Genomic DNA, 26261 nt, shown 5'->3' on the forward strand with positions numbered 1-26261 from the left:
ATGCCGGCGGCCGGCGCCGCTGCCGCCTGCGGGGACGGCCGGGACGAGGCCGAGCGGTGCCTGGGCCCCGCGGGGCGGCTGGCGGCCGCCGTGTGCCTGGGCGCCGTGGGCAGCCTGGGCTTCTGCAGCAACCTGCTGGTGCTGCTGCTCTTCTGGCGCTTCCCGGCGCTGCGCTCCCCCATCAACCTGCTGCTGCTCAACATCGCGCTCAGCGACCTGCTGGGCTGCGCCCTGGGCACCCCGCTCGGGCTGGCCGCGGGGGCTGCCGCCGCTCCGGGGGCCGCCTGCGCCTGGCACGGCTTCGCCACCGCCCTCTGCGGTGAGTGGGAACGCGGGGGGCTGCGGGGCTGCGCCCGCCGAGCGGCGGCTGTGCCCGCCGGGAGGGGACGGGACAGCGCCGGCAGCGCCGAGGAGGGGACGGGACAGCCCTGGCAGCTCCGGGGAGGGGACGGGACAGCCCTGGCAGCTCCGGGGAGGGGATGGGACAGCCCTGGCAGCTCCGGGGAGGGGACGGGACAGCCTCAGCAGCGCAGGGAGGGGGGACGGGACAGCGCCGGCAGCTCCGGGGAGGGGACGGGACAGCGCCGGCAGCTCCGAGGAGGGGATGGGACAGCCCTGGCAGCTCCGGGGAGGGGACGGGACAGCCCTGGCAGCTCCGGGGAGGGGACGGGACAGCCCTGGCAGCTCCGGGGAGGGGATGGGACAGCCCTGGCAGCTCCGGGGAGGGGATGGGACAGCCCTGGCAGCTCCGGGGAGGGGACGGGACAGCCCTGGCAGCTCCGGGGAGGGGACGGGACAGCCTCAGCAGCGCAGGGAGGGGACGGGACAGCGCCGGCAGCGCCGGGGAGGGGATTTCTTGGAAACCTGGTGGCTTCCAGCCCTGACCCCAGATGGCACTGGGCAGGACAGGCCGGCAGAAAAGAGCAGCCCTGTGCACCTCCACCTTTAGACAGCCCTGTCCTCAGCTGCCAGCCGGGCACACAGAGGGAGAGCCCCGCGCAGCGCAGGGGGCTGTGGGGATGGCAGGTACAACGTATATCATGTTATACATAACAATAGCTCCTGTTTTCAGGCTTCCCAGTGCTGACAATCTCTCCCAGCCTGCTGTACCTCTGCAGACACTGGCACACATCGGTGGGGCTCTCCCCTAGCCGGCATGCACATGGAGCAGAGGCTTTACCAGCAGAGCATCACTCTGCCCGTCAGAACAAACCTGAACCTCCCCAGGAACACAGCTTAGTCTGGCATCCAAGCTTCACACAGCCACTTAGGAGACACTGGCACTGCTTATGCACACGCTAAAGAGATATTTGCAGCAGCTCTTTGCTGCCATCTCTTTCCCTCATGAAGTTATACAAAGTAAAAAGCCAAATTTGTGCATGTAAAGCCTTGGCAAGGAAAGTTCAGCAGGAGTGTGTCAGCATCTAGCAACATCCCCGTGTACCTGCCAGCATTGCTTCCACAATGCAGCCCGGGAGGTGTATGTGGAGGGAAATTGCAAACTCTAATATCAGCTTCAGAAATTACCTCCCCTCCAGCATTTCTGCATGCAAAAGAAGCCTTTGATTTGCTGCTGGTGGTTTTATTGTCCCATTGGTGTCTGCTGGCAGTACCCCAATTGCAGGAGACCCATCACTGTCTCTGCAAAGGCTCACAAGCTGCCTGCCCCCCTGAGGGGGACACTTCCTGGCACAGGGGGCTTCAGAACATGGGTTTAATCTACAGCTCTTCATTATGCACAGCAAGAAATCCTTATGAAAACCCTGTGGGACTGCACTTCCCCAAGAAGGGCTCAGAAGGCTGCACTTCAGAGCTGGCAGAGGAGCACCAGATCAGCTCCACACTTTGGGCAAATCTAGATATTAATCTCGAATTTTACAGGTGCAGCAAGAACCAAATCTGATGGACAAGCCAGGATTTTGCTGCAGGTCTCCCTCACACACACACGTATCCATTCAGACAGGTGTGCTTAATTATTGATCATCATTTATGGCTGACTGGCTTTGGCTGAACGCTGTTTAAACACCCCCAGCTCTTGGGGTCAGGCTCTCAGCACCTCTCGCTCGTAGGGGGACACCTCCAGTCCCGGTCCTTGCCCACCTTGTTTCCAAAGCCAGTGCCATCAATCTCACCCATGGCTTGAAATATTTTTTTGGGAGGCAGAGCAAAGCCTTCACTCATTCATTTTTTGCTGATATAAGGGTCTGGTTTGACACAGGCATCATCTCACTCATCTCCCTGGCTGTGCTCTCGTACGAGCGTTGCTGCACCATGACGAGGACAGCAGAGCCTGACACCACCAACTACAGGAAAGCATGGACAGCCATCATCCTGTCCTGGACATACTCCCTGCTCTGGACTGTTCCCCCGCTTCTTGGCTGGAGCAGCTATGGGCCAGAAGGACCAGGGATAACCTGCTCTGTGAACTGGCATTCCAAGGATGCCAACAATGCATCCTACATCATCTGTCTTTTCATCTTTTGCCTTGTAATCCCTTTTGCCATCATTGTCTATTCCTATGGGAAGCTGCTCTGTGCTGTCAGACAGGTAAGGTGATTCCTCAGCTGCCTTTTGGCTGTGACCCCAAACCAGGCAGAAGCTGATGATCCCCATTTTCCACCTTTAGAGCTCCTCTGCTGTCAGATGTTCTGCCACCCCTGGAAATGCCTCTCCTGTGGCTGTCCTGGTGACAGGCTCCAGCCTACCAGGGCTTTAAAAGTCATACTCAGGTGTGTACAGCTGGAGGTGATGCCTTGGAGGGGCTGCCTAGAGCAGAGGCTGGACAAGATTCAGAGAATAAAGTGGGTATTTATTGAAGGCCTTCAATTGCTACACCCTGGGTAGTCAGAAGCCTCTCAGAGGCTGCGCTCAAGGTGGACAATGGGCACCAGTTTTTCAGACAATTGTGAGTTTGGTCCATTTACATGTCAGGGGTTAATACTCCAATTACAGCTTCAGCTAATGAAGTCGTTTGCCCCCAGTTTGCTCCCCCCAATTCACTTTTGTTTGTACTTTTTGGGGCCTGAGGCTGTGGGGTGACCTTGGATCTCAGGCCCAGAGGCATTGTTTTGTCTGACCAAAGTGTGAAGAGCACTTACTAACACTCTGTATGGAGTTTGGAGTTATGCAGAAATGCAGCACAGGATCTGAAAAATACAAAAGCTAAAATCCTAAGGCATCAGAGGTCCCTATGACAGCATCACAAATGAGGGAAGTTTGTCAGAGCACTCTAGATACTTCCAATTACCCCTAATTAAAACTAGGAAAGATTTACCTACCTTGATGAGATTGGTCCTAGGATTTAAATCTGCAGGAAAGCTGTGGAGAGAGGTGAGTATTATCAGCAGGTCTAGCATGGTCAGTGGAGAGGGTGGGAGCGGTGATTTCTGAAGATCAGTGCTTCTCTTCTGAAAGCAGGAAAGTGAACCCTGCAAAAAAATGCTGCTAAGAAAATGGTCACATATAACCAAGCTGCTGGTGGGATCAGGCAAAGCAGGAAGATGTAACTTGACAAATACAAACTGTAAGACAGACCCATGACATGAGGCAGATAACCCTGGACACAAAGCAAAGCCAGTGCATAAATGACCATTGTCGAGTCTTTGCTTCTTTTCTGCCAGGGTCAGGATTAAATGTGTGAGATGGAATTTCTTGTTTGGACTCGGATGTTTATTAGTTCTTATCTATGTCACAGTCTCACAAACCCTGAGTTCTACAGCACTTCACTCTAACAAACTAAAAATTGAGTTGCATCTCTCTCTCTACGAGGCCTTTTAAGGATAAACTGTCCAGTTAAGAAATGACACCTAAATTATTTTTACTTTTAACCCAATAACCAACCACCCGTGCCTGCAATGGGGACTTTTTTATCCAATCACACAAAACCACCCAAACCCATGGAGAAGAAGGTGAAGAAGGAGCAGCCTCCACCCTAAAACCTCCATCTTGCTTTATATATATTACTGTATTCTAAACCCTTAAACTCTGAGTTTTCCACCCTGTGATATTACACACTTCTATTCAAACTCCACACCCACATTCCCAGTGTTATCATTCCATTTTGGAAGCTTCTCCACAGCCTCAGGTCAAATGCAGTGTTCTCCTGGGGGTCAGTGCCTGTCAGCACAGAAAACCTAAAATTCTCAGCATCCAGGGTTCCAGCAGACCACAAACTTTTTTTTTTTTGCTGAGATAAGGAATAGTAGCTTTAAACATTGCTACCCCAGTGGAACATTTGATACCAAACACCATCGGGGCAGCACTGTCTGACAGCTGGAAATGCCAGTGCTGAGGTTTTTCCTCCTTTGTGAAGAACATCTGCTTTTAGCCACGAGTGATGGACCAGCACTGGCTGCTCGTGGCACGGAGATGCTGGGAGAGACTGGAGAGCATGGCAGCCCCCCTTGGGGACCAGTCTGTGGACAGGCAAGTGCTGTCCCAGCACAAAGGGATCATTTACTCCCTAAACACCTCCACACTTGGCCCCTGCACCCTGGAGCCACCCCAGGCTGGGCTCCAGCTCCATCAGTGTTCCGAGACCTGGCTTGGGCTCACCTCCTACAGCAAGCACCTGAAAGATAAGAGGGAATTAGATAAAGATCACCCTGTGAGACACATTTGCAGATGTAAACATTTAATTTAAGCTTATTATTGCTCAGGGACTTTGAGCAGGAGCAAATTAAATCAGTGGAGATGTTTAAAATAATCCTCATAGACCCCCAGCCCATTGTCTTGTTACAAAAACCTTTCATTCCCCACGAAAGCTAGCTCAGTCCTCTCTGGTCACCCTGTGCTGGGAACAGCTGCTTCTCCTGCACCACCATGGACCAGTCTCCTGAGTACAGGCAAGGGCTGGATTTCACAGGACTTCAGTGTTTTTCCATCTTTTAAGGGTAAAAATACTGTTTTAGAGGTGCTGCTTGTTTCAAGGTATTCACAGCAGCTGGGGCTGGAGCAGGTCCTGCCTGCAAGAGACCAAAGTTCCTCTCCAAAGTTCCTCCAAGGGAAAGAAGCAGCAAGCAAGCTTTCCTGTCGAGGTTGTGGTGTCTGATGTGTCAGAGTGATCCCCAGAGCTGGGACAAGCTCTGCTGCCTCTGCCCTCTCCAGTGCCAGCCTTTACTTCTGCTGCAGCTGCACCTGTACAGCAGCACTGCAGAGTGGAGGTTTTTACATTAAATACTCTTCCCACTGATGCAGCCATCACATGAAATGTTGCATTTGGGCTCAGGAGAGTTATCTGTCTTCAGGACTGCTGTGGACACGGACCAGGGTGAGTGACAGCAGCAGCTCAGGCAGCAGCAGAACTCAGCAGAGCCCTCGGTGACTGCAGTGAGCAATGGGATCTCTGCTGTGAAGGGAACTGCTCCACCAGGGACCACAGTGGCATTGGAAGAGGGACAGCTGGTGGCAGGGGCTGTCACCCTCCCTGTCAGATCGGTGACCACTCTACAGGTCAGGAGCTGTCTTTCCTGTGCTCCCTGGTCCTGCAGAAACCCCCAAACAAGGGAAAATAATATGAAATTTGTTCTGTCTGGATGGAAATTATCCTTTCAGGAAGGGGGATTTTCCACAAAGAGGGGAAGTCAGAACTGGATGGTCCTGTGGGTGCACCTGGGCACGGTTGGGAAGCCAGAAGGGAGGGGAGGTGCAGAGGCAGAAGGCCCAGAGCCTCTCTGCTGCCTCCCATGCCCAGTGCCATGCCTGTTCCTGACCCAGGCTGCTCCCAGCTGCTTGTGCTGCTGCCCAGGATCCCCCAGGGGCAGCAAGGTGCAGGAGCAGCAAAATCCCTGGTGTGTGTAAGAGAAAGAGAAAAAAAAATGAACAAAAATAAGCTTCGCATGCCAGCTTAATATTTAAGGAATTGAACAACAGACTTTTGTGCTTTTAGTGGATCCTAAATTATAGGCAACACTGTGTAAGCCTTTAATGGTGCTTTCAGCTCCTGCCATGCATATCTGCCTGTAAGTGAGATTATCTGCACCACTTACAGGAGTAAAACTGTGCTGGGAGATCAGGGTGTTTGGTTTCAGCCAGGCATGAAAAATTGTATCCTTTCGCTTGACATTTGTATTTTCATGCTCTGATTTCTGGCCTGATTGTCATCACGGGAGATTTGCAGGGATGCTGAAACTCTGAGAAATCGGTCCAGGCTCCCATTCCCACTGTATTGCTTCAAGGTCAGTTTCCTTAAATTTGAAGAGAATTTTCACCACTAAGAGCAGATCTGCTTTTCCTCCCATGTCTTGTTTGAGGCTGGCAGGGAATGGGCAGAGGGAAGGGTTTGCTCTGAGCCATTTAAAATGAATTCCACAGGAGCTGGGATGTATTACAGCACACTGCCAACAATAAATCTGAAAAGAATCATTAGAAAATGAGGGATATCTAGGTTTCCAATCCCATTGAGCTTTAGTCTTAATTTTCTAATTTCTGAGAAGTCTTTCTGCTTTGATACAAGTTTCACAGCTCTCCTGTGAAGGACTGTGCAGGGCCCCAGAGGAAGCAAAAAGAAGGCTGCAGCTTTCCTGGGCAAGCAAGGGCAGGATGCAGGTGTGCCCTCGCAGGCAGCTGGGTGAGAGGCTTCATCTCTGCTTCCTTGGCTTCACCATAGTGCCCCAGGGATGGCAGGAGGTGGCTGTGCCCCCCATGTCCAGTCCCATTCTTGAAAGGCAGAAATCTGCCAGCTGGGGTTTGCTGCAGGGAGCAATCTGCAGAGAGCAGGGATGATTTAGGACGGCCTTGGTTTTGTTAGCAGAGCCTGGAGAGCATGTTACTGCTCCTACAGCTGAGTGTGCAGCTCCAGAGGAGCTCACAGCTCCTGTGCTCCGTGCCACAGCAGAGAAGTTGTAATCCCTCAGCTCAGATCGCTTTGGGAGAATGACAGAATTTATGAAGGTTTGGAAATGACAGAAGTGAAGCAAAGCCTGGGAGGCCAGGCTGAGCAAGCTGTGAGGAGCAGAACAGCAAATGTGCCTCTTGCTCTGCAGAGCCCTGTGCCCCTGGAGGGCCTGGCAGCCAGAGCAGGGCAGAAGCTGTCAGGGTAACCTGTTCCAGTGCTGCTTGCAGCAGGGCAAACCCTCTGGGACGTGCAGCTGGCAGTGCAGGGAGGCTGGATTCATCCTCATCCAAAGCCTCCTGGCTGGTTTGAGAAGCTTGGTCATGTCTGTAACTTCTGTAAAACCCCTCCAGGCAGCAGAAACAGTGCACGTGGACCATCAAAGACAGCTTTGGCCATGCAAACAATCAATGGGCCACCAAGAAACAGTGGCTTAGAATTTCTTCTAGTAGCAGGACTTGGTAGCCAGCACTGGGTTCACCCTGAGCTCGGGGATGTCCTGAGGAATGAAGGGCTCTCCCTGGCCCTTCCTGTGTTTCAGCACTTTGCACAGCCCTGGGTGTGGTGTGCAAAGATGCCCAATAAAAACCTATCTATTGGCAATGAAGAGAGAGAGAGAGATGGTAAAAAAATCCAAATTTATTGTGAAGTACAATTGCTTATATAGTATTTTAGGGAGGCTAGTAATGTGTTACTACAATGATTGGGTTAAAAATCACATAAACAAACTTATTCATTTTAAACATCTCTTGCTTGCAGAAGTCTGATGTAATTTTCTTTTTCCAGTAAACCCACGTGATCGAATCTTCTCACAATCTTGATTCAATCCTCAAAGTTCTGTTTGCTCTTGCCAAGACATCTTGTTATCAAACCTCTTATGCTAACCAGCTCCAAAGTGCATCATCTGTCTTGTGTATCCCAGTACCTGTCTGGGCAATTCACCTGGTCAAACATGATCTGCATGCCAGATTCCAGCTAGAAATAGCCAGCTCACTGAAAGCAGCACACAGGCAAAATTCATGAATCCTGCAGGAAGACAGCCATTCTGCTCCCTGGTTTTGGAACAGCTGTAGTCAGCATGTGCAACTTAAGATGCTTGCTGGAAACAGAGAAATCATTTTGTGAGCACAGGGGTTAGAAGGTCATTAGCTGGAGTCATTGACAAGCTTGGCTGAGTCCTCTCACGTGACTTGTCACAATGCAAATACAAATGGATCCCAGCTTTTGTGTCACTGTATTACAGTGTGGCTGGGGCTTTTTTCCCTTTAATTCACACACAACCTACTTTCTATTATCTCCTTGACAAATGAATCTGAGGGCCTGCCTTCAAATTATTCATCCAAGCAGATCAGTGCAAGGCTCAATATTCTGCTTTTCTGCACAGACTCCTGCCCTGGGTTGAGTCATATCAGAGTAAATCTACCTTGAGCAGTAATCACAGGCAAGGAAGGAAAAGCCAACACCTTGGCATGATTTCCACCAGCCCTTTGCCCCCTTGGTCCCTCATGTGTTATGGAAAAGAAAAAAAAAAGTGCAGCAAGGAGGCCTTTGATGTGTTCCATGTTAATTTCATTATGTCAATTAGCAAGTGCAGCAGTTTCCAATGCAGGAAATAGCTTTGTCCAGCACAGGCAGGAGAAACTGGGGGAGAACAGCTCTGTGTTCCAGCAATTCCCTTCCACTGGCAGGAAGGGGAAGGGGTGATTACACTGCTCCTCCAGAATTAATCTGGACAGCCTGAATAGCCACCATAAACTGAGGCTGAACTGGGCATGTGAGACAGACACATTCCCAAAGGCAGGAATCATGACAGCTTAAGCACTGGAGCACCTCAGACACCAGGGAAGAGAAAATCAGTCTTGAGACAGCTGAGCCCAGAAGAGCTGCAGAGGCCATGCAGGTCAGTGACTGAAGAGGGAAATCACCTTGGGTCAATCCACCCACACACAGGAAAACCAAGGAATGTGCTTTCCTGGCTTCATTTGAGTTCAGTGCCAGTGAAAATGCAGCTGGGGATGTTTCTGTATTTCCCCTCTTGGACAGCAGCAGGAGCTCTGCCCATTCAGGATGGTCGTGGTTATCTGGTGTGTGCTGCAGCCTCCCCTGCTCAGAGCTGCAGGAAGGACTCACCTTTGGGCAGTGGAAGATCTGATACCTACATGTGATGCCTTGTGGGGACTAACTAAAAACAGAGGCCAGACAAAATTAAAGGAATAAAAAGCAGTTGAAGGGCCTTCAGGTACATTTCAGGCAGATGAAGCCCCCCAGGGGCTACACTCAAAAATGGATGATGGATCAAGGGGTTTCACACTTTTATAAATTTGGTCCATTTGCATATTGGGGGTTCATCTTCCAATTCCAGCTTCAGGTAATGAAGTCATTTACCCAAGTTTGCTCCCCCCAGCTCACTTTTGTTTCCATCTCTGGGGCTGAGTCAGTGAGGCATCCTTGACTGCCAGGCCTGGAGGGGAATTGTTGTTTCTGACCAAAATGAGAAAGCAGCAGCTCACACTGTGTGTGGAGTTCAGAGTTATACACTAAAGAACTGCAGGATTACAGATATATGAAAAATATACAAGCTAAAATCCTAAGGCATCATGTGGATACAAAGCACATGTGCAAGGAGGGCCAGAGCCCAGGTGCTGGCTCTGGAACAACGGGCAACACTTCCCCTCCTTTGGGATACTGGGATTCCCTGGAGGATTTGCTTAAAGAGGGGCACTGCCTGTCCAGAGAGCTGGAGGGGAGATAGCCTCGTGCTGGGTGTGCCAGAGCATGGTTTGTCCAACAGCACTCACCGACATGACGGTGAGTCCACATTAAGGATTTTTCTAGTTGAAAACAAGGCAGCTGTGATTTTTTTTTTTTTTTTTCTCCTATAGTGCAAATTTTTCTGCAGTGGCTTCCAAACCTCAGAAGTGTCCAAGCACAGGCAGTGAGGGAAGCAGAGCCTGGCAGGGACAGCAGGGAGCAGCCCTGCAGACTGAGCTCCACTGCACTTCTCCCCTGGCTCTCCCTGGTCCTCTGCTGTGTGTCCCAGATAACAATAACTGAGAAGAACTCCACTCTCAGTGAGAAGAACACACTCTCACCACAGTCATTACTGATTAAGGAATCAGTGCAAGGTGCAGAAGGAGGGGAACCAAGCCAGTGTGAACATTAGTGGTGCTGAGATGTTGTAATAACCACTCTCACTGACAGATGGGCTGTGCAGATTCAGAATTCCAAAGGACATCCCTGCACAGGGAGCCCCCAAGCCTGGAAGTACCCTGGCTGTGTTACAGAGAACTCAAGGTGTCCTGGTGTGAACAGACAGGTGTCTGCTAAGGAAGGCAGGAGCCTCCCCTGAAATGGAAAATGTAAACCCCCTCCCTCTGAATTATTATAATTTTGAAATTAAGAGGCTCTCAGGCAAAGATATGGGAATAGGAATAACAGTTCTTTATTAAGAAAAAAAAATTAAAAGAAAATATAAAAATAAAAAAGCAGTAATACAAAACAACACTGCCAGAGTGACAACAGGCCCTGGCAGCCTGTGTGTCAGGGTGGTGGCAGCAGTGCCATTCCATAGTGGCTCAGCCCTCCTGCAGTGCCAGCTGTGCTTCTGCTGGAGCAGGGACCCTGGACAAGGTTGGAGTTTTCCTCTGAAGCTCCAGGGCTGGTGGGGATGGGCCTGGGCTTCCTCTGGGAATGCAGTGGGGCAGAAAGCTGCTCCTCTGGGAATGCAGTGGGGAAGAAAGCTGCTCCTCTGGGAATGCAGTGGGCAAAGGCTGCTGTGGTGTTCCCAGGTCAGATTGTATCCAGGTAGGAATGCTTGGCTCCTCCCCTGGGCACAGCATCTCCCCATGGGATGATGGAATTTTCCCAGCCATGCAGGGACACTCAGTGGCCATGGACAGCAGAGATCTCCTGGAGGGAGGATTGGCTGTGGGAGAGATAAAGAAAAAACTGCCCAGTGAACAGCAGAGAAGTGTCCCAGCTCTGACAGATGGCAGTAGAGCACACACCTCCAGCCACACCTTGCATTTTCCAACCTCAAACACAGGGACTGAGAAGAATGAGGCCACACCTAGAACCCAGCCACCCCCAGCAGCGCTGCATTGTGCCTGCACTCAGTGCTCCAGCCTTTGCAAAAAAACAACCAGGATGAATTATTTTAATATTCTGACATTTGAAATTAAACATTAACCCCCTTTAGTGACTACAAGACCTCTCCTTACAGCCCTCTACATCTGTAACAGGAAGTGAGGGGTTGAATTGAGATTTAAATTTTGATCTTAAATCATGTGGTTCACCCTTGAGTGGACAGAGGTGGGTCTGAGAGGATGCTGTGAGCACTTCAAAGGATATCTGAGCCAGAGAGCTCCTCCCTTGCACTCCACAAGGCCCTCACTGACTCCTCTAGCACCTTCCAAGCCCTCTAAGAAATGAGAAAAATTACTGCTGCAGAGGTGAAAGACATCAGCACAGCAGATGGAAAAGGATTTCTTCTCTTTCTCCTCTCACCTCCCTACAAGCTCTGGCAGAAGTGTGTGTTAATGCTGGGAACAGCAGCTGCCAGAGAGCCTTCCGTAGTGGATGGTCCCTGCCTGGGATGGTCCCTTCCTTTGCTTAGAGCCAGCTTTAAGTGCTTTTGGCCAAATTTCCACAGCACCAATCTTGTTAATTCACTCACAACAGGAGATTTTCCACAGCCTTCATTTACAGGAAAGGAAAAGATGATTTGAGGCAAATCGTCCCCCAGCTCTTAGTGCTGGGCAGCACCAGGAGCACAGCCCCAGGGTCAGAAGTTTTGTTTGGACCCACCAAACTGGTGGGTGTCCTCTTTGTATGAGCAGGCAAACTTGGGATGGTTTGGTGCAAACCCAGCTCATTAAGGCACTTGAACACGCTCTGTATTTAGGTTTGAAGCTGAGACAGAAGCATCAGTGGGATTTGGAGCACATTTTGTACACCATGAATGGTTACATTTGTCATCTGGTTCCCTTTCCCTAGCACAGCCAAGTGAGGTGAAAGTCTCCACAACCTTCCAAAAGCAAGGAGGTGCTCAGGGCAACCCAAACTGTTTGTCAGTAACTGAGGGAGACAAAGGTAAAACAGCACAGGAGAAAGGCAGGGGGAAAGGAAATATGTGACTAGAAAAATCAGTAATTTATGTGGATTGTTGTCAAGCCTGAGCGATACAAATGTCCTGATGTGGCTGAGGATTCCTCTGCCTTTCCACAGAAGAGAAGGGGCCATCTCTCAGCTGTGCAGGTCACAAACATCTGCTCTTGAATCTCTGCTTGGGCACAGGGCAGGGCAGGGGAGCCCAGAAACTTCCAGCAGGGAAAGCAGAGCAAAAGGGAAAGCAGAGCAAAAGAGAAAGCAGAGCAAAAGGGAAAGCAGAGCACCTCCCGAGTGCAGCCAAACTCCAGGCTCAGGTCCCCCAGCCCAGCACCTCTTCTGCAAAAGAAGGATGGAATTCTGGTTGAAAATATTCAGCAGTTGAAGGCAAAAGCAATTTCTTACAGATGTTTTATTCCTTCCTGTGCATAAGGTGTTCCATTATCCATAACACTACACTTAGTCCCAGGCAAGAAAGCAAGAGTCAAGAACGCTGTGGTTGTGGAAGGAAGGTGCAAGGCTCTCCAAAGCCTGCACACAGGCTTGCTTCTCATTCTGAGCAAGGAGTCCCACCCTGGCAATAATTGTGGGGGGTTGCTCTTGACACTAATTCCCACTGTTTTAAATCAGTTTCCATCTCCACTCTCCCCTGCCAGCTCAGCTTTGCTGGGCGTGCAGCTGGGGCTGGCAGAGCCCCCCAGCCTTGGCCAAGGCAGAGCAGGAAGCTCTGCTGCCCCTGCAGAAAAAGGTGCTGCATTTTCTGTGACTTTCAGAGGACGGATAAACCCTTTCCATTTCACATCTTTTACAAAACACATCCCCACCTCACATTCCCCCATTTCTCCAAAGCATGCAGAAATATATACATATTATATATATATATATATATATATATATATACATATAATTAAATCAGAGGGGTTTCTAACTGTCCTCTTTCATAGTGGAAAGGCCTGGGCCCCAACCAGCAGGGACAGGGCTCAGCTGGTGTTGCACAAAGGGCACTGCAAAAGGTTTGTCTGTCGCTCAGACAAAGGAATTCAGGGTTTTGTCATCAATGATGAAGCTTAGCTTCATGATATGTTGTAGGAATGTGCCCCCTGTTGACGGAGTAAACAAGTTACCCTTTGTCTCCGTAAAAAGGAAAAAAGCTTAGAAGTTTCTCTCTTCAATTTGGTTAAAAGACACTTTATAGGACTTTAGGGACTTCAAACTTAAGGATAGCTAATTGGACAGGAGCCAAAAAGTCCTGCCTAAGCAATTCCCTAGAAAAGAAGAGAACAAAAGAAGTAAATCGCTTTTGTGAAGTGTTTTAGCAGGAGCAAGAACCTCTTGCTCTGGCTTGGTTTTTCTCTGTAAAGAGCTTTTTTATTTTGCCTTTTATTAAAAACTTTTTGTTTCCAACACTATCACAAGAGCCATCCTACTTCTTTTATGCCACCTGAGGCAGCTGAGCTATCAAGGTTATAATGCTTATCTCTGAGAGCTTATAAGACCTGGCTTGAAGAGAAAAAGCATTAATTTGTCAATTTACCAGAGCTAGTACAGGTAATCAGCACTCTGGGGATCTGGGAGGCAGAAGTTCCCCAGTGACAAACCAGCAGCTGCTTTTTGCCTCATCATTTTGACTCTCCAGCTTTGCTCTTCCCCATCTGTCCCTGTGCTGTCCTTGACTGCTCTGCTGGGCTCAAGGCTGTTCCATCACTGTTTTGTGGGGTGAAAGCCCCAGGTCTGTCAGGAGCAGAGCTCTCCTCTCACAGACAAGCATTAAAACAGACATGGAACAGAGCTGGCACACTTCTCATTTTGGCAAGGCACTGAATGGATGGGACTTTGAGAAAGCCAGTGCTTCACTGGTAGGGCAGGTAACGGGTTTCTGGCTTTTATGATTGTACTTAGAGGCTTTTAAGCATAATTCAAAGGTTTGAATGTTAGCAGGGATAGAAAAATCTTCCTTAAAAATAAAATCTAACTTGTTCTTGCAACATTTCTGCATGGGAGTGTCAGCCATTTATTTCTTCTCCAAGCAAAGCTTTTTTTAATTAGCATTAGGATAGATCATGAGATATTGTTAAAACAGCACTGAATGGATGTCCACTGCTTCAGAACTTCAAGGAAATTCTCCACAATCATAGAATCATTGAATGGGTTGTGTTGGGTTTGAAGGGACCTTAAAGATCATGTCATCCTAACCCCAAAGGGTGGAGGGTTTCCCCTGAAGTATCCAATTTAGCTACCTACATTTATCAATTCTGAGAAACAGGGCAAGTGCTGATGGGCAGAGACCACCAGGAATTCTCACATCCTCTTCAGAAGAAATCAGACTGACCTTCAATGCCCAGGCTGTGCAGTTTAATTCCATCTCCACTGGGTTACAGTCTGGTTCCTCAGTACATGTTCAAGCAACCCCAGCCAGGAATTCTCCAGGGCAGAGTGTATTTGATTTCACAGCTCATGGGCTCCTTCTGACAAGCAGGCAGTGATGCCTGAAGGTGCTCAGCTGCTGCCACAGCCCAGGGGTGCCTGTGCTGCCCCTTCTGTCTCTGCTTTGCCCACAGGGCTCAGCTGGCATCTTCAGCACATGCCCACTTTGATTGAGGTTTTTTCCCCTTTATCTCCCTTATTCTGACATTTCTCAAGGACCATCCTCTTAGTCCCATGAGTGTTGCTGTCAATTCTCCAAGCTCTAAAGAGTGTGGTGGTTTCACAAAAAGGCAAGAGAAAACACAGTCAGGCACTCAGCTGAGATTCTCAGATAACCCTGGAGAACCAGGAGTTCTTCACAGGGGGAGAGCTGTGCTGTGCAGGCCTGGATGTGGCTGAGCAATTTCCATACCCAGTGCTGAAAACACAGATTTTGCTTTCCTGGTGAAGTGATGACTCTGTTTTTTCTGCACAGTGTCAGCAACACCAACCAGGGATTTGCTGTGTCCACAGTGACCTCTGTTTAAACCTGTCCTTATTGTTTGTTGCATTAGTCACTCGCCCACAGCCTTCTGTCTGTGACACCCCATGCCACACCACACAAACACTATTTGTGAGCATTTCTGCTCCTGCACTGGGAGGATGACTGGGTACAATCCCAGTTATGGTCAGTGAGATTTTTTAAAAGGCAAATTAATCACTTCTGCAGGCTGAATTACCACCTTGAGGTGCTTCTCTGCAGGAGAAAACACAAAGAAACTTAGCCAGTAAAAAATCAACAGCCATGGGAAGCAAGAGAAAAGAACATTGTAAGAGCAACATGGGGCCAGGGCTTCCAGCTCCCCAGTCCTGCTAACTCAGTACACTGGCACACACGTTCAGCATATAGAAGGTGTGACAGAGGCAAAACAAATTTTAGGAAACTGAAAAGATCATTTTGGAAGAAACAGAGACTCAATTTCCAGTGAAGAAAATATGAGGGCTATAAAAGCACATTTTTCATGGCTGTTTTCTATACCAAAGCCTACAGAAACAGTGAGATTTTAAAACCAAATTTCTTGCACAGCAGATTGAAGTTTAGACTTTTGACCAAGCCAGAAAGAGAGGACAGTGCACAGCAGGTCAGTGCACGGCCAGGATACCCCTGTGCCAAACTCCTGCTGCTGCTCACCCTGAGCCAGGAGCAGCCTGGACTGACTTTCCAACCTCCATGGGCCAGCAACAAAGGCAAGCATGGGCCACACTTGTGCTCTTAGCTTTCCTGGGAGTTATCAAGACTGTGGGAATTGGAAACACAGAAACATCCACAGACACCAGAGGGTTTGCTTTGCAGCCCTGGGAGAAGCTTGGATTGATGTAAAAGTAAAGTACACAGATATTAAACAGAAAAACCATAAACTTATGTTTCTATAGTGGTAAGTAAGAATATGCCTAAGAAAGTGAGAAACTGCACTGATAAGATGGTGAAGGGTTTATAGTTTAGGGGTGTAATTGGATAGAGTAGCTGAGAGTTTAGAGGTTATAACAGAAGCATTTGTGTATATGCGAGATAGAAGCCCGTTGGGTAAAAGCACCTGCAGCGCAGCAAAATTAAGTAAAGGTGATAGGTTACAAAAGCAAAATAAACCTTGTCATGGTTTGACACTGGCGCAATGCCAGCGCCCCCATGAAAATGCATCTTCCCCAAATAAATGCTGTGAGATGTTATCAGGAACAGAGCAGAGCAGGCCCAAGCTTAATAACAAAGGGGAAAAAAAATTATTAAACTACTACTAATACAGAAAACACATAAACTAAATCCAGGATGAAGACCTTTTAAAACACCCCTCCTCCTCCCAATTCCTAAAACACCCACCATGAAACATCACCCAGGATTCCTGATCAAATTACCACCCTTCAGATAATCAACACTCAAGCTATCAAGGGAGAGAGAAGTCTCTCTTGCACCACAGACCCCCCAGGAAACACAGTTGCCACCTCCTGTGTTTCCCTGTCACACATGGCAACCGCCCGGAGAAAATCTGCCAGTGTGACACTCTCCATTCCATGTCACAGTGCTCTCACCACTGTGCATGGACAGACTGCTCATAGGGCTCCTTTAAGGATGCTTTGCCACGGACCCAAAGATACAACAGTTCAGCTTCTCATCTTGGGACTACAGTCCCCCCCATTTTCCCCTGGGGCCAAGGGTCCAAGAACAGAGATCATCTTCTTCCTGAAGACAGAGGGCATCACCATTCCCTCCTCAGCTTTCTTCTGTTCTTGCCATTCCTGTGCTGTTAGAAGCTGAAGCAGGTCTCCTTGGGTCACCACTGCATCCCCCTAAAATGCAGTCTCCATTGCAGGAGATTTTGGTTCAGTCCATGGCTAACAAGAAAAGTCCAGCCAAAAGCTACTTCATCATCTCCTCCTACCTAAATATTTCTTCTTCTAACATGTCAGGTCCCGGACTGTCTCTCTTCCACTACAAATCAAGGAGGAGCAATATTTTACAAAGCCCTCATTTCCTGGAAAGGGTTAAAAGTTCAGACTCCCCGGACGGCTGATATCTCGGTCCAGCGTTCCGTCTCCCACGCTGGGCATCACCCCCCCCTCCTTTTTCCTTCTCCTCTGCCGGCAAATTTCCAGGTGCCGCCAGGCTCTCGGTCACTTTCCCTCTGTGGGGGTGGGGGGGAACAAAGGCATCTCTGCTTCTCTCCACCCTTCCGTCCACAGGAGCTGGCTCAGTTCCAGACCCTCAGCCCCTCGGCCTACGTGGACAAGGCCACGTGGCTTCCCCTCCCCCACCCAGCCTGAGGCTGGGCAGGGGAGAGTCTGCACCCTCTAAGGAATAGAACCAAAGAGAGAATTCCCCTGGGAGTTCTTGCTTTTAACCCCCTGTGTTCTCAGAGGCGTGTCCATACTTTCAGTGGTCACTCCAGGTGCCAATATCCAAACCTGACCACTGATTGGTTTGACCCAACTTCCTGGAAAAAATTCACTTCCATGTCAAACCACGACAACCTTGTGGTCCATTGGATCAAAAAGTTCTGTATTCCCTTGTAACAAAGAACTTGTGACTACTTTGAGCTATGGCTGAATGCTTGCTCCCCTAAAATCTCACAGCCTCTGAGACTGATGTTTATCTGAGCAACAAATCGTTCTTAGCCCCAAAATAGTCCCATCCCTTTAATTAATGCAGTGATAACAATAAAGACAAAATTAAACTAAAGCCCACAGCACCATTCACCAACATCATTTTTACACAGCTCTTTGCTGTGCCTGCCTCCAGAGGGTGATCTGATGCCAGGCACAGCCCACATTTACATGGTGTAGTCAAGTCACCATCTGCTGATGGGGTGCAGCAACATTTCAAGGCTGATGGGTGTGATTTAGTTTTGCAGAGGTTTTCTGCATGTGTGCCAAATATTAATATCTCAGGTTTCCTTGACTGACCAGGGGAGCCTTGTAGTTAAAAGCAAAAAACACTTCAAGGAGAGTTACAGAAGTGGGAGGATATTCAAAACTTCTGGCCTCGTAGGATGAAAATAATAATTTCCTGCTGCTGGCAGGAAGCCATTCCCTGGCACCAGCAGTCTGAAAATGGCAAGCTTTTCTCTTTTTTTTTAGGAAAGGACAACACACTTCAAAAGTCAAGAGAGTGATACCTGGTGGGGTTTACCTGAGCAGGGAGCACTGCCCAGGTGGAACATGAAGCAGCACAAGTCCCCCAGTGGCTCTGAGTTGAAGCAGTGGCCGAAAGCAGCTGCTCCTCCCAGTGCAGCAGGGTGTGCAGATGTGGAGGCAAGCATTGCACAGCTCCCTGGGAACCCAGCCCTGCTCAGGGCCCTCCTCCCATGCCCAGCCTCACACCAGCCTGACTTCTAGCTAGAAGACATCAGTAAAACATTTGTCCTCTCTGACCTTATCTGAAGGAAGAGGTTGTTGGGTTTCCTTTTCTGGAATTGATGGAAATCAATAGAACCAAAGGGAGCTTTTGGTTTTCCTTGAGGTGCTTCACATGCAAGCATCACCCACCACCTCCCCAAGTGTTTTCTGGCATGGGGGGTGGAGAGGAGGACCTCAGGAAGGCACAAAGGAACTGGGATTTGTGTGGGGATACAGAGCCCTGGCAGCTGGTGCTGATGTCTTTCAGTGCCGCTTGTCAGGAGCCTCAAAAACCAAGTGCACATGTGTGGCAGGCACATTCTTCTCTCTCTCAGGATTTTTTCATAGAGGCGCACAGAGGAGAGAACTAGAAAACAATTTCTATTTCTGCTCCTTGTTTTTCTCATGTGGAATGTGTTTGGAGAATTGTTTACCTGGGGTGATTGTTTGGTTGGATTCTGGTGAGGATTGTTTGGGGCTGGTGGCCAATCCAATCCACCTGTTGCTGGACTGTCAGAGAGGGGCACGAGTTGTGGGTTAGTGAGATATGGTAGTTAGAACAAGTAGGTTTGTAGTTTTAGTTACAGTTATGTAGTTTTAGTATCTCCATAGTTATAATAAAGAAATCATTCAGCCTTCTGAACTGGAGTCAGACATCAGCATTTCTTCCCACCAGGTTCACCAACATTTACAACACCCATGATGCAAAATTCAGCCCCTCTCTTGTCTCCAGCCTTGCTTCCACCCCAGTGCAGCTGTTTGGACTTCATCACAAAGCCTGAGTGAAGTTTTATACCAAGGCATGGCAGACTCTCAAAAAATCCACACCCAGAGAACATGCTGTACAAAATTCTTATCAGCTCCACAAGATGCAATGGAAGAAGATAAATGTGAACTTTCTGTCTGAGATGACTGTGAATAAATCTGAGCTACTGATGCCTGTGGGTGGCTCTGAGTGAAATATTCATTTCTCACTAATGGAAATATTTTGATTAACAACTTTATTTGCCTAGTGGCAATACCAATTTTTCCTTTTAAATCACAGACAAGTGTCATAAAAGATTTCATTTGCACATTAACAAGATATTTATAAAGTACTTGGTATTTGAGTTCCCTCAGCAGGCAATTACAGATATGTTCTATTTTTTGAACAGTTTTGGTTAGGTTTTTTAATTAGTCTCAAGGTGACTTCCAACACTCAAATACATCCCCACGGATTCCCCATAAAACTGCTTGTAAGAATTAGTTCCTCGTGCTTACTGCAGCACTTCTCAGCACAGGCATTACAGAGCAGTCACTGAAAGGTCTGGTTTTCAAAACACACTGAGAACTAGAAAACCAGGCTGAGGCACAGGCGGCAGTGTTTATATGCAGCGTGATTTATTTTCAAGAATGTGTGAGCCCGGAGTCCAGAGGAGGAGGTTGTAAATCACGTTAATTCAAGTGCTGCCTTTGGCCATGGATTCAGGGAAGGAAGTTCTCTCAGCCCCATCATCCACTGCCCCCGTGCCTGTGGGTACAGGCACATTTCATCCTGGCTGGAGGATCTCTGCTGGCAGGGCTGGGGCAGTGGCTCTGGGAGCTCTGGGAGCTGCTGCCCTCTGGTCACACCAGGGCACATTCCCCTTCCTTGCCTCCTGCCCAGGATACTCCCATTAAAAACTGGGCTTTGCAGTAAGCTGGAGGAGGCTGTTGTAGATGCAGAGCACTTTTGGTGGTGCTGCTGATGCCTTAGGATTTTAGCTTGTATATTTTTCATATTTTTGTAATCCTGTAATTCTTTAGTCTTTAAACTCTACACAGTGTGAGCTGCTGCTTTCCCATTTTGGTCAGACACAGCAATTCCTCTCCAGGCCTGGCAGTCAAGGACACCTCACTGCCTCAGCCCCAGAGATGGAAACAAAAGTGAGTTGGGGGGAACAAACTTGGGGTAAATGACTTCATTACCTGAAGCTGGAATTGGAAGATTAACCCCCAATATGCAAATGGCCCAAACTTATAAAAGTGTGAAAACCTGTGAGCCGTGGTCCATTTTTGGGTGTAGCCCCTGGGGGCCTTTGTCTGCCCTGAAGGCCCTTCAATAAATAGAACTGCTTTTGATTCCCTTAATTCTGTTTTTAGGTAGCCCCAAAAGGCACCACTGGCCCAGCTGTCAGGGACACACTCAGTACACAGCACAGCAGCCCTGCCCAGTTCCTCTCCAGCCAGAACGGTTCAGGTGACATTGCCAGCCCTGCCCTTAGTGCAGCCACCCCAGGAGCTCCCAGGTATAGGAAACAGTCAAGGTAAGAAGATTTTAGAAAGCTGGGGAAGCAAACTCTAGAAACATAAAGAGCAGAGAAACTTAGAATCAGCTGCAAAGTCTGAAAGTATAAAAGTTACAATAGTGTAGCAAGCAAGGACATGAAACAAGAGCTTGAGTCTTAGGCTTAGCTAAGATAGACCTTAAGACTGCAGAAAAATGTGCTTAGCAAGATAGCAGAGGGTTTTAAGCTTAATAATGAAGTATTGTGTATTGTTAATAGAAAGCAATCAAGCCAGCATTCTATGAAGCAGGTGTATGTGTGCTTTTAGTAATTGGCTAAAACAACTGCCTGTAAGCTTTAGCAATGTGCTATTGGCTAAAAAGTTTTTAAGATGCTTTGTAACAAAGAAAACTTGGGCTGTTGCTGGCTGTACCTGAGCTTTGCCATCTTCCCATTGCCTCAACCCTGTCATGAGGCTGATGCTGCAAATAAAGCTCAAGGATTGTACCCCAGCAGTGCTGTCCTTTTCATGAAATAACCACAGCAACACACCAGGCACCCTCCCTGTCCCCAGTGGCAGCAGTGCTGATGCCTCCCTGTGCCTCTGTCCCCCCAGGTGAGCAGCGTGCACAGGGGGCCGGGCCGGAGCCGGGAGCAGCGCATCCTGCTCATGGTGGTGGTGATGGTGGTGTGCTTCCTCCTCTGCTGGCTGCCCTATGCAGCTGTGGCACTCCTGGCCACCTTTGGGCAGCCTGGCCTCATCACCCCTGCAGCCAGCATCATCCCAGCCATCCTCGCCAAGAGCAGCACTGTCTACAACCCCATCATCTACGTGTTTCTGAACAAACAGGTCAGTGAAATGCTCTCCTTCCTCCATCTGGATTCCATGTATGCAAGGAGTGAAAGAATAGCCAGCAGAGATAAAGAGAGCATCAGTGACATTGCCCAAATCTATGAGAGGGAAGCTCTGAAAAACGGTTCAGAGGAGCACATTTATTTGACAAATCTGCCCTTTTGGCAGTTGCACAAGCAGCTCCCCAGATGTGCAAATAGCAAATGATAGGTCCTTCCTTTCCATTGCACCATTTGACAAAAAGAGAAGAAGTCCATGTTCTGGCAAGAGTGAAAGCACCAGAAATTGTCTGAGGTGACTCAGATCCGTGAAGTGTTGTGAGGATGTGAGCTCTTGCTGCCCCACGCCGAGCCCCAGCACAGACATTGCCCACAGCAACTCCTCCTCCTCACAACACCAGCTCTCTGATTTACTCTTGATTTACTCTTTTAACCCCCCTCAAATCCTTCAGTCACTCTTTGGTCCTGCTCTCCCCTCCTGAGAGCTGGTGGGAGCCGTGAGCAGTGAGGAACTGCCAGAAAGCAGTGCCAGAGGAGCTGGAGCAGGGGAAGCACACAGCAGGCAGGAGCTGGGGTAGCCCCTGGCACAGGACTGACAATAAAAGTGAGGATGAGCAGAGATCTACAGAGGAAAACAGAGAGCATCAGAGCTCCTCCAATCCCTCAGCCAGGTCCAGCTCCAGCAGTCCGTGTGCTCATGCACATTTCACTGATCTTTGCATTGCTGGGATTAGAGCAGGTGGATCATTTGCTTCTGAGTCCAGCAAATCCTCCACTTGATTTTTGGAAGCTGTTAGGAAGCACAGATAGTAAATTGCTCACTCTCTCATGGAAACAAATGATGATGGTAAAAGATTGATTTAAGTCTGGCTTAAATTAGCTGTGGGTGTTTTTACTGGGACATGAGAAATTGCCAGGGAGTGAAAGTTTCCATGACACCATCCATCATCTCCTCAGCATCCATCAGCTCCACTCACTGCCACAAACAGCTCAGGGGGGTGCAGTCCCTTCTCTGCAGAATTCCCTGACATCCTCCCTGGGATAGGAGCCCTTCTTTCCTTTCTCCTCTCTTATTTAGCCTTTGAATAAGCTCTCTGATGAAACCTCCTGCAAGGCTGGGGAGCTGTTGTCATCCCCCACCAGGGAAAAGCCTCAGGCACACAAAGGGTAACTCTGACTCACTCCAAACACATCCAGCCCTGGCTACATCCAGAGAGGCAGTTCAGAAATCCCAGGCTGATCTGAACGTGTGCATGGCTGGAAAGAGCACTCCAAAACAACACAGACTGTGCAGAGGGGTCTTCTACAGACAATTCTAAACTAATCTTTTTACTAAATAGCTTGCTGACACAAACAGCAGCTAGACACAAATTAAACTGGGTTTATCCATGTCAGATTCCTGAAGTTCACCATAAACTTTTACTACTAGTGCTCCATACACGCTTCATTTTGTTTGTGGAGGGGTTTTTTGTGGTGTTTTTGGTTTGGGATTTTTCTTAAATTCCACTTGGTTTCCATTGCTCAGTTAGTATTTTAGCAGTAATCAGTGCTCAGGTTTCTATACTCAGTGCAGAATAAGAAGTCACTAGTCTGGGTTTCTCTGCACTCAGGAGAGAACCTCAGACCAGAAGATGCTGCAGCCACAGCTGCAGCCACCCAGAAGTGCCAGGCATGGGAAAGCAGGAGGTGTTGGTCACCCAGAAAACCACATTCAACACCAACAGCATTCCTGAGGCTGTGGAAATCTGTAGGAGAAGCCCTGACAGCTCACACAGCTGACACTACCCTCCAATTCTGTGCTATTTCTAACACCATTCTATGTCCAGGCTGCCCCCCAACTCTGGTAAATGCTCAGAAATCTCTAATCAGGCTGGATAAAATCTGAGAACAGGCCAGATAAAATAACATTCACAGGCAGGAAATGCAACCAGGCAAGGACCAGGTGAAGATTGAACAGATTGAGGAGACTCCCAGTGTAACAGAAATTCACTGGGGATTGAACAGCTGCAGAAAGGCACCTGGGAAGAGCCATGTGACCTTGAGCATGAGGAGAGGGGGCAAAGCAAAATCCAGAAAATAGACAGTACTCCCCATGAGTTTTGAAGCTGCTTACTATTTCAATGCTCAGTGGTGAGAGGCTGATGAAAAATTTATGATTATTACAAAGTTTTTAATCCTGCGAAAAAGCAGTTTCTCATTGAAAAAAAAGGAACCTCAGCTGATGCAAAAATTGTGTAAAACTTAAAAAAAAGGCCATTTTCCCCAGCAAGCAATGCTGCTGATGAAAAACCAGCATGATTTTTCACTTGGCTGTTGATAACACGAGTTGTCAGAGCTCTTTGCTAGCAGCTGTGTTGTACAAAGAACTACCAGTAATGTTGTTTTGGACTCTTGAGTGTAGAGATCAGTTATCAGCCTTTGACCCTGCAGCTTTAGGGAGGCCATGCACACCATCCACACCACCTACAATACCTATTTTTTCAGCTACAGCTTACCTTCATGCTTAGCCCTTCCCCTCTGCTCTCAGATACACAGAATGTTTTGCCATGCAACTGAAAAAATCCCTCCAGTTACGGATATAGAACCAACCCCTCTGAGAGCTTAAACCAAGCTTTCATCTTTTCCCTGGTCAAACCCAAATGAAAGCAGCCAGCATAATTTTCATTGGTAATTCAGTTGGCTCAATCCATTCCACGCTCTGAGCAGTGGGATGTGTCCATAACCTGAGTGCAGGCCGGCAGCAGTGACTGGCAGCTCCCCAAAATCCCCGTGCCACAGCAGTGTCTGCATCATCTCAGCTCAGTGACAGGTCCTACAGGCTGGAGAACGTTTAGTCCCTTCTATTCTCTGCATTGCCACGAAATCAGTAATATCTGTAATAAAAAAAAAAAACACAGGGCAGCTGTTAGAGGCCTGTAACCTGTCCGAATTTTGCTCATGGCTCTCTCCCCTCTGTGCTACTCTGCTGAGGTCAAGATCTCTTGGCACAGTGACATATTTTATTCTTCAAAACATTTCAACCTCAAATACAAAATATTATCACACCCATGTTGTTCCAGAGCTATCCCAGGAACTTAATTAATACCAAATCATGAGATAAAGCCTCTTATAAAACCTGAGCTGAATTAAAGTCCTGCTAACTCGCTGTTCTCTTTGTGTGACAGTTTTACAGGTGCTTTGTGGCGCTCCTGAGGTGCAACAAATCCCCCCAGAGTTCCTTGCCCAGGCTAAAAAAGCAACAACAAAACCCAGCTTCTGAAGAGCTTCTGCCAAAGCCCAACCAAGCCCAAAAGAGAGATCCAGAGCGTGGGGCTGTAGGAGGGCTCCAAGAGGCAACCTGCATGTGAGGAGAGGAGGCGAAGGGCTCTCCAGCAGGGAGTGGTCAGCCTGCAGATGGCCTCTCTCCCCCTGCTTTGGATTCTGCTTCTCCAAAAAGTCTCACGTTGCTTTTCAATACAAACCTGAATAGATCCTGATGAACTCTGCAGTTACAGACCTCTCCTAAAATTTAAAGTGCATGTATTGGTTATGTTTCAAACTTTAGAAATTGCCGCTGAAGCTTAGGAAAATAAGTCTTTTGGGGACTTTTCCTTTTAATTATCAGCTTACGGAGTTACTGCACCAAAAGATAACTTCCTCCCAGCACTCAGTGAAGAAGCAGCTCTGAATGCACAGCACTCAGCTGGGTAAAGCCCCTGTCTCTGAAATCTCTGGAAAATGCCAGTTTGTGAGCATTAGGAAGAAAGCAGGGCGACTCCAGCCCTTTGTGAAGGGTGGGACTGAGGGCATCCGTGGGGCCAGCAGGGCCAGGCAGGCATGGGAGGCTGTGAGCAGAGCACAGCAGCCCTGGCAGCAGTGGGGACAGGTTGGTTTCAGCAGAACCGTCCCGTGAGCCCAGCAGGGAGGCTGGGGGACCCTCCACAGGACCTTCCTCCTGGGGATCTTTGGGAGGGAAGGGACAGGTGGTGCCTCCTACAAACACAAAAGCATTGGAAAGCTTCAGAAGTGCAGCTGGAGGAAGAATTATAAACAAACAAACAAACAAAGAGGGGACAACCTTCTCCCTCGTCAATTCTGAGGACAATCTCAGTATTTTGACAAGATTTTCATCCTAAATTGGAAGGAAAACATGAAATAGCACCATTCTGTGGAGAATTACTTTTCAAATTCCAAATGCCACGGGAATGCCTTCTTTCAGAGGAGTTTCACACAGAGGCAAACCCACAGCCCTGCCAACACAGCTGTCAAAAACTTGTACCACAGTGCTGTAATTACCATAATTAGCCAACACAGGGGTCTGGGTGAGTGAACACTCCGTACATATCATTACCAGGGTACCTGTTCCAAAAGGATATTTTTGATTTTTCAGATGATCAAAGCTGTCTTTTTCTTCCAGGGATGTGGGTTTATTTTGTCTTTGCAATATTAACAAAAGCTTCCTTGTAGTCACAACGTTATTTCACAACCTATTTCTTTCATTATCCCTAAACCACAATTGTACTAATAACCTAAATAACACCAAATGTTTTAAAATACAGAAGCAGAAGCCATGAATTGAGGTTTTTACTGAGGTTATATTAGTGGATGAAATCAAAGCAATAGATGCACTTACTGCTAAGCAATACCAATAAATTATTTATTCCCAAGCACATATTTTTAAAGAGTAGCTTGTTATTTTCAGATTAGAAAGCATGCCAGGAAATTTTCAGTTCTTCTTTTCCCTCGATATTGTCTCTAGGTGGATTGTTAAATTCCAGTATGAATTCCTGCATTAATAATAGTATTGCAGCTCTGTGACTGGTGGTTTTTGTACATGCAAAGATTTGTTCTTAGAGCATACAAATCTGGCATTGGTAGGTGTCTTGGAGGCTTTAAATAGTTCATGGTTTGTGATACAAATGTGTGTTTTCAACATAAATTGTTGGTTTCTGCTC

The 26261-nt window shown here is 48.2% G+C and overlaps 1 protein-coding gene across 1 annotated transcript; it reads left to right on the forward strand.

Moving 5' to 3' along the window:
* Positions 1–26261, forward strand: LOC128811895 (opsin-3-like). The gene is made up of 4 exons (XM_053985835.1): positions 1–319; positions 2219–2547; positions 21092–21325; positions 24492–26261. The coding sequence occupies exons 1-4, from the start codon at positions 1–3 to the stop codon at positions 24672–24674; spliced, it is 1065 nt and encodes a 354-aa protein (XP_053841810.1). The 3' UTR covers positions 24675–26261.

The sequence above is a fragment of the Vidua macroura genome, chromosome 10 (assembly GCF_024509145.1).
Source record: "Vidua macroura isolate BioBank_ID:100142 chromosome 10, ASM2450914v1, whole genome shotgun sequence".
Taxonomy (NCBI): domain Eukaryota; kingdom Metazoa; phylum Chordata; class Aves; order Passeriformes; family Viduidae; genus Vidua; species Vidua macroura.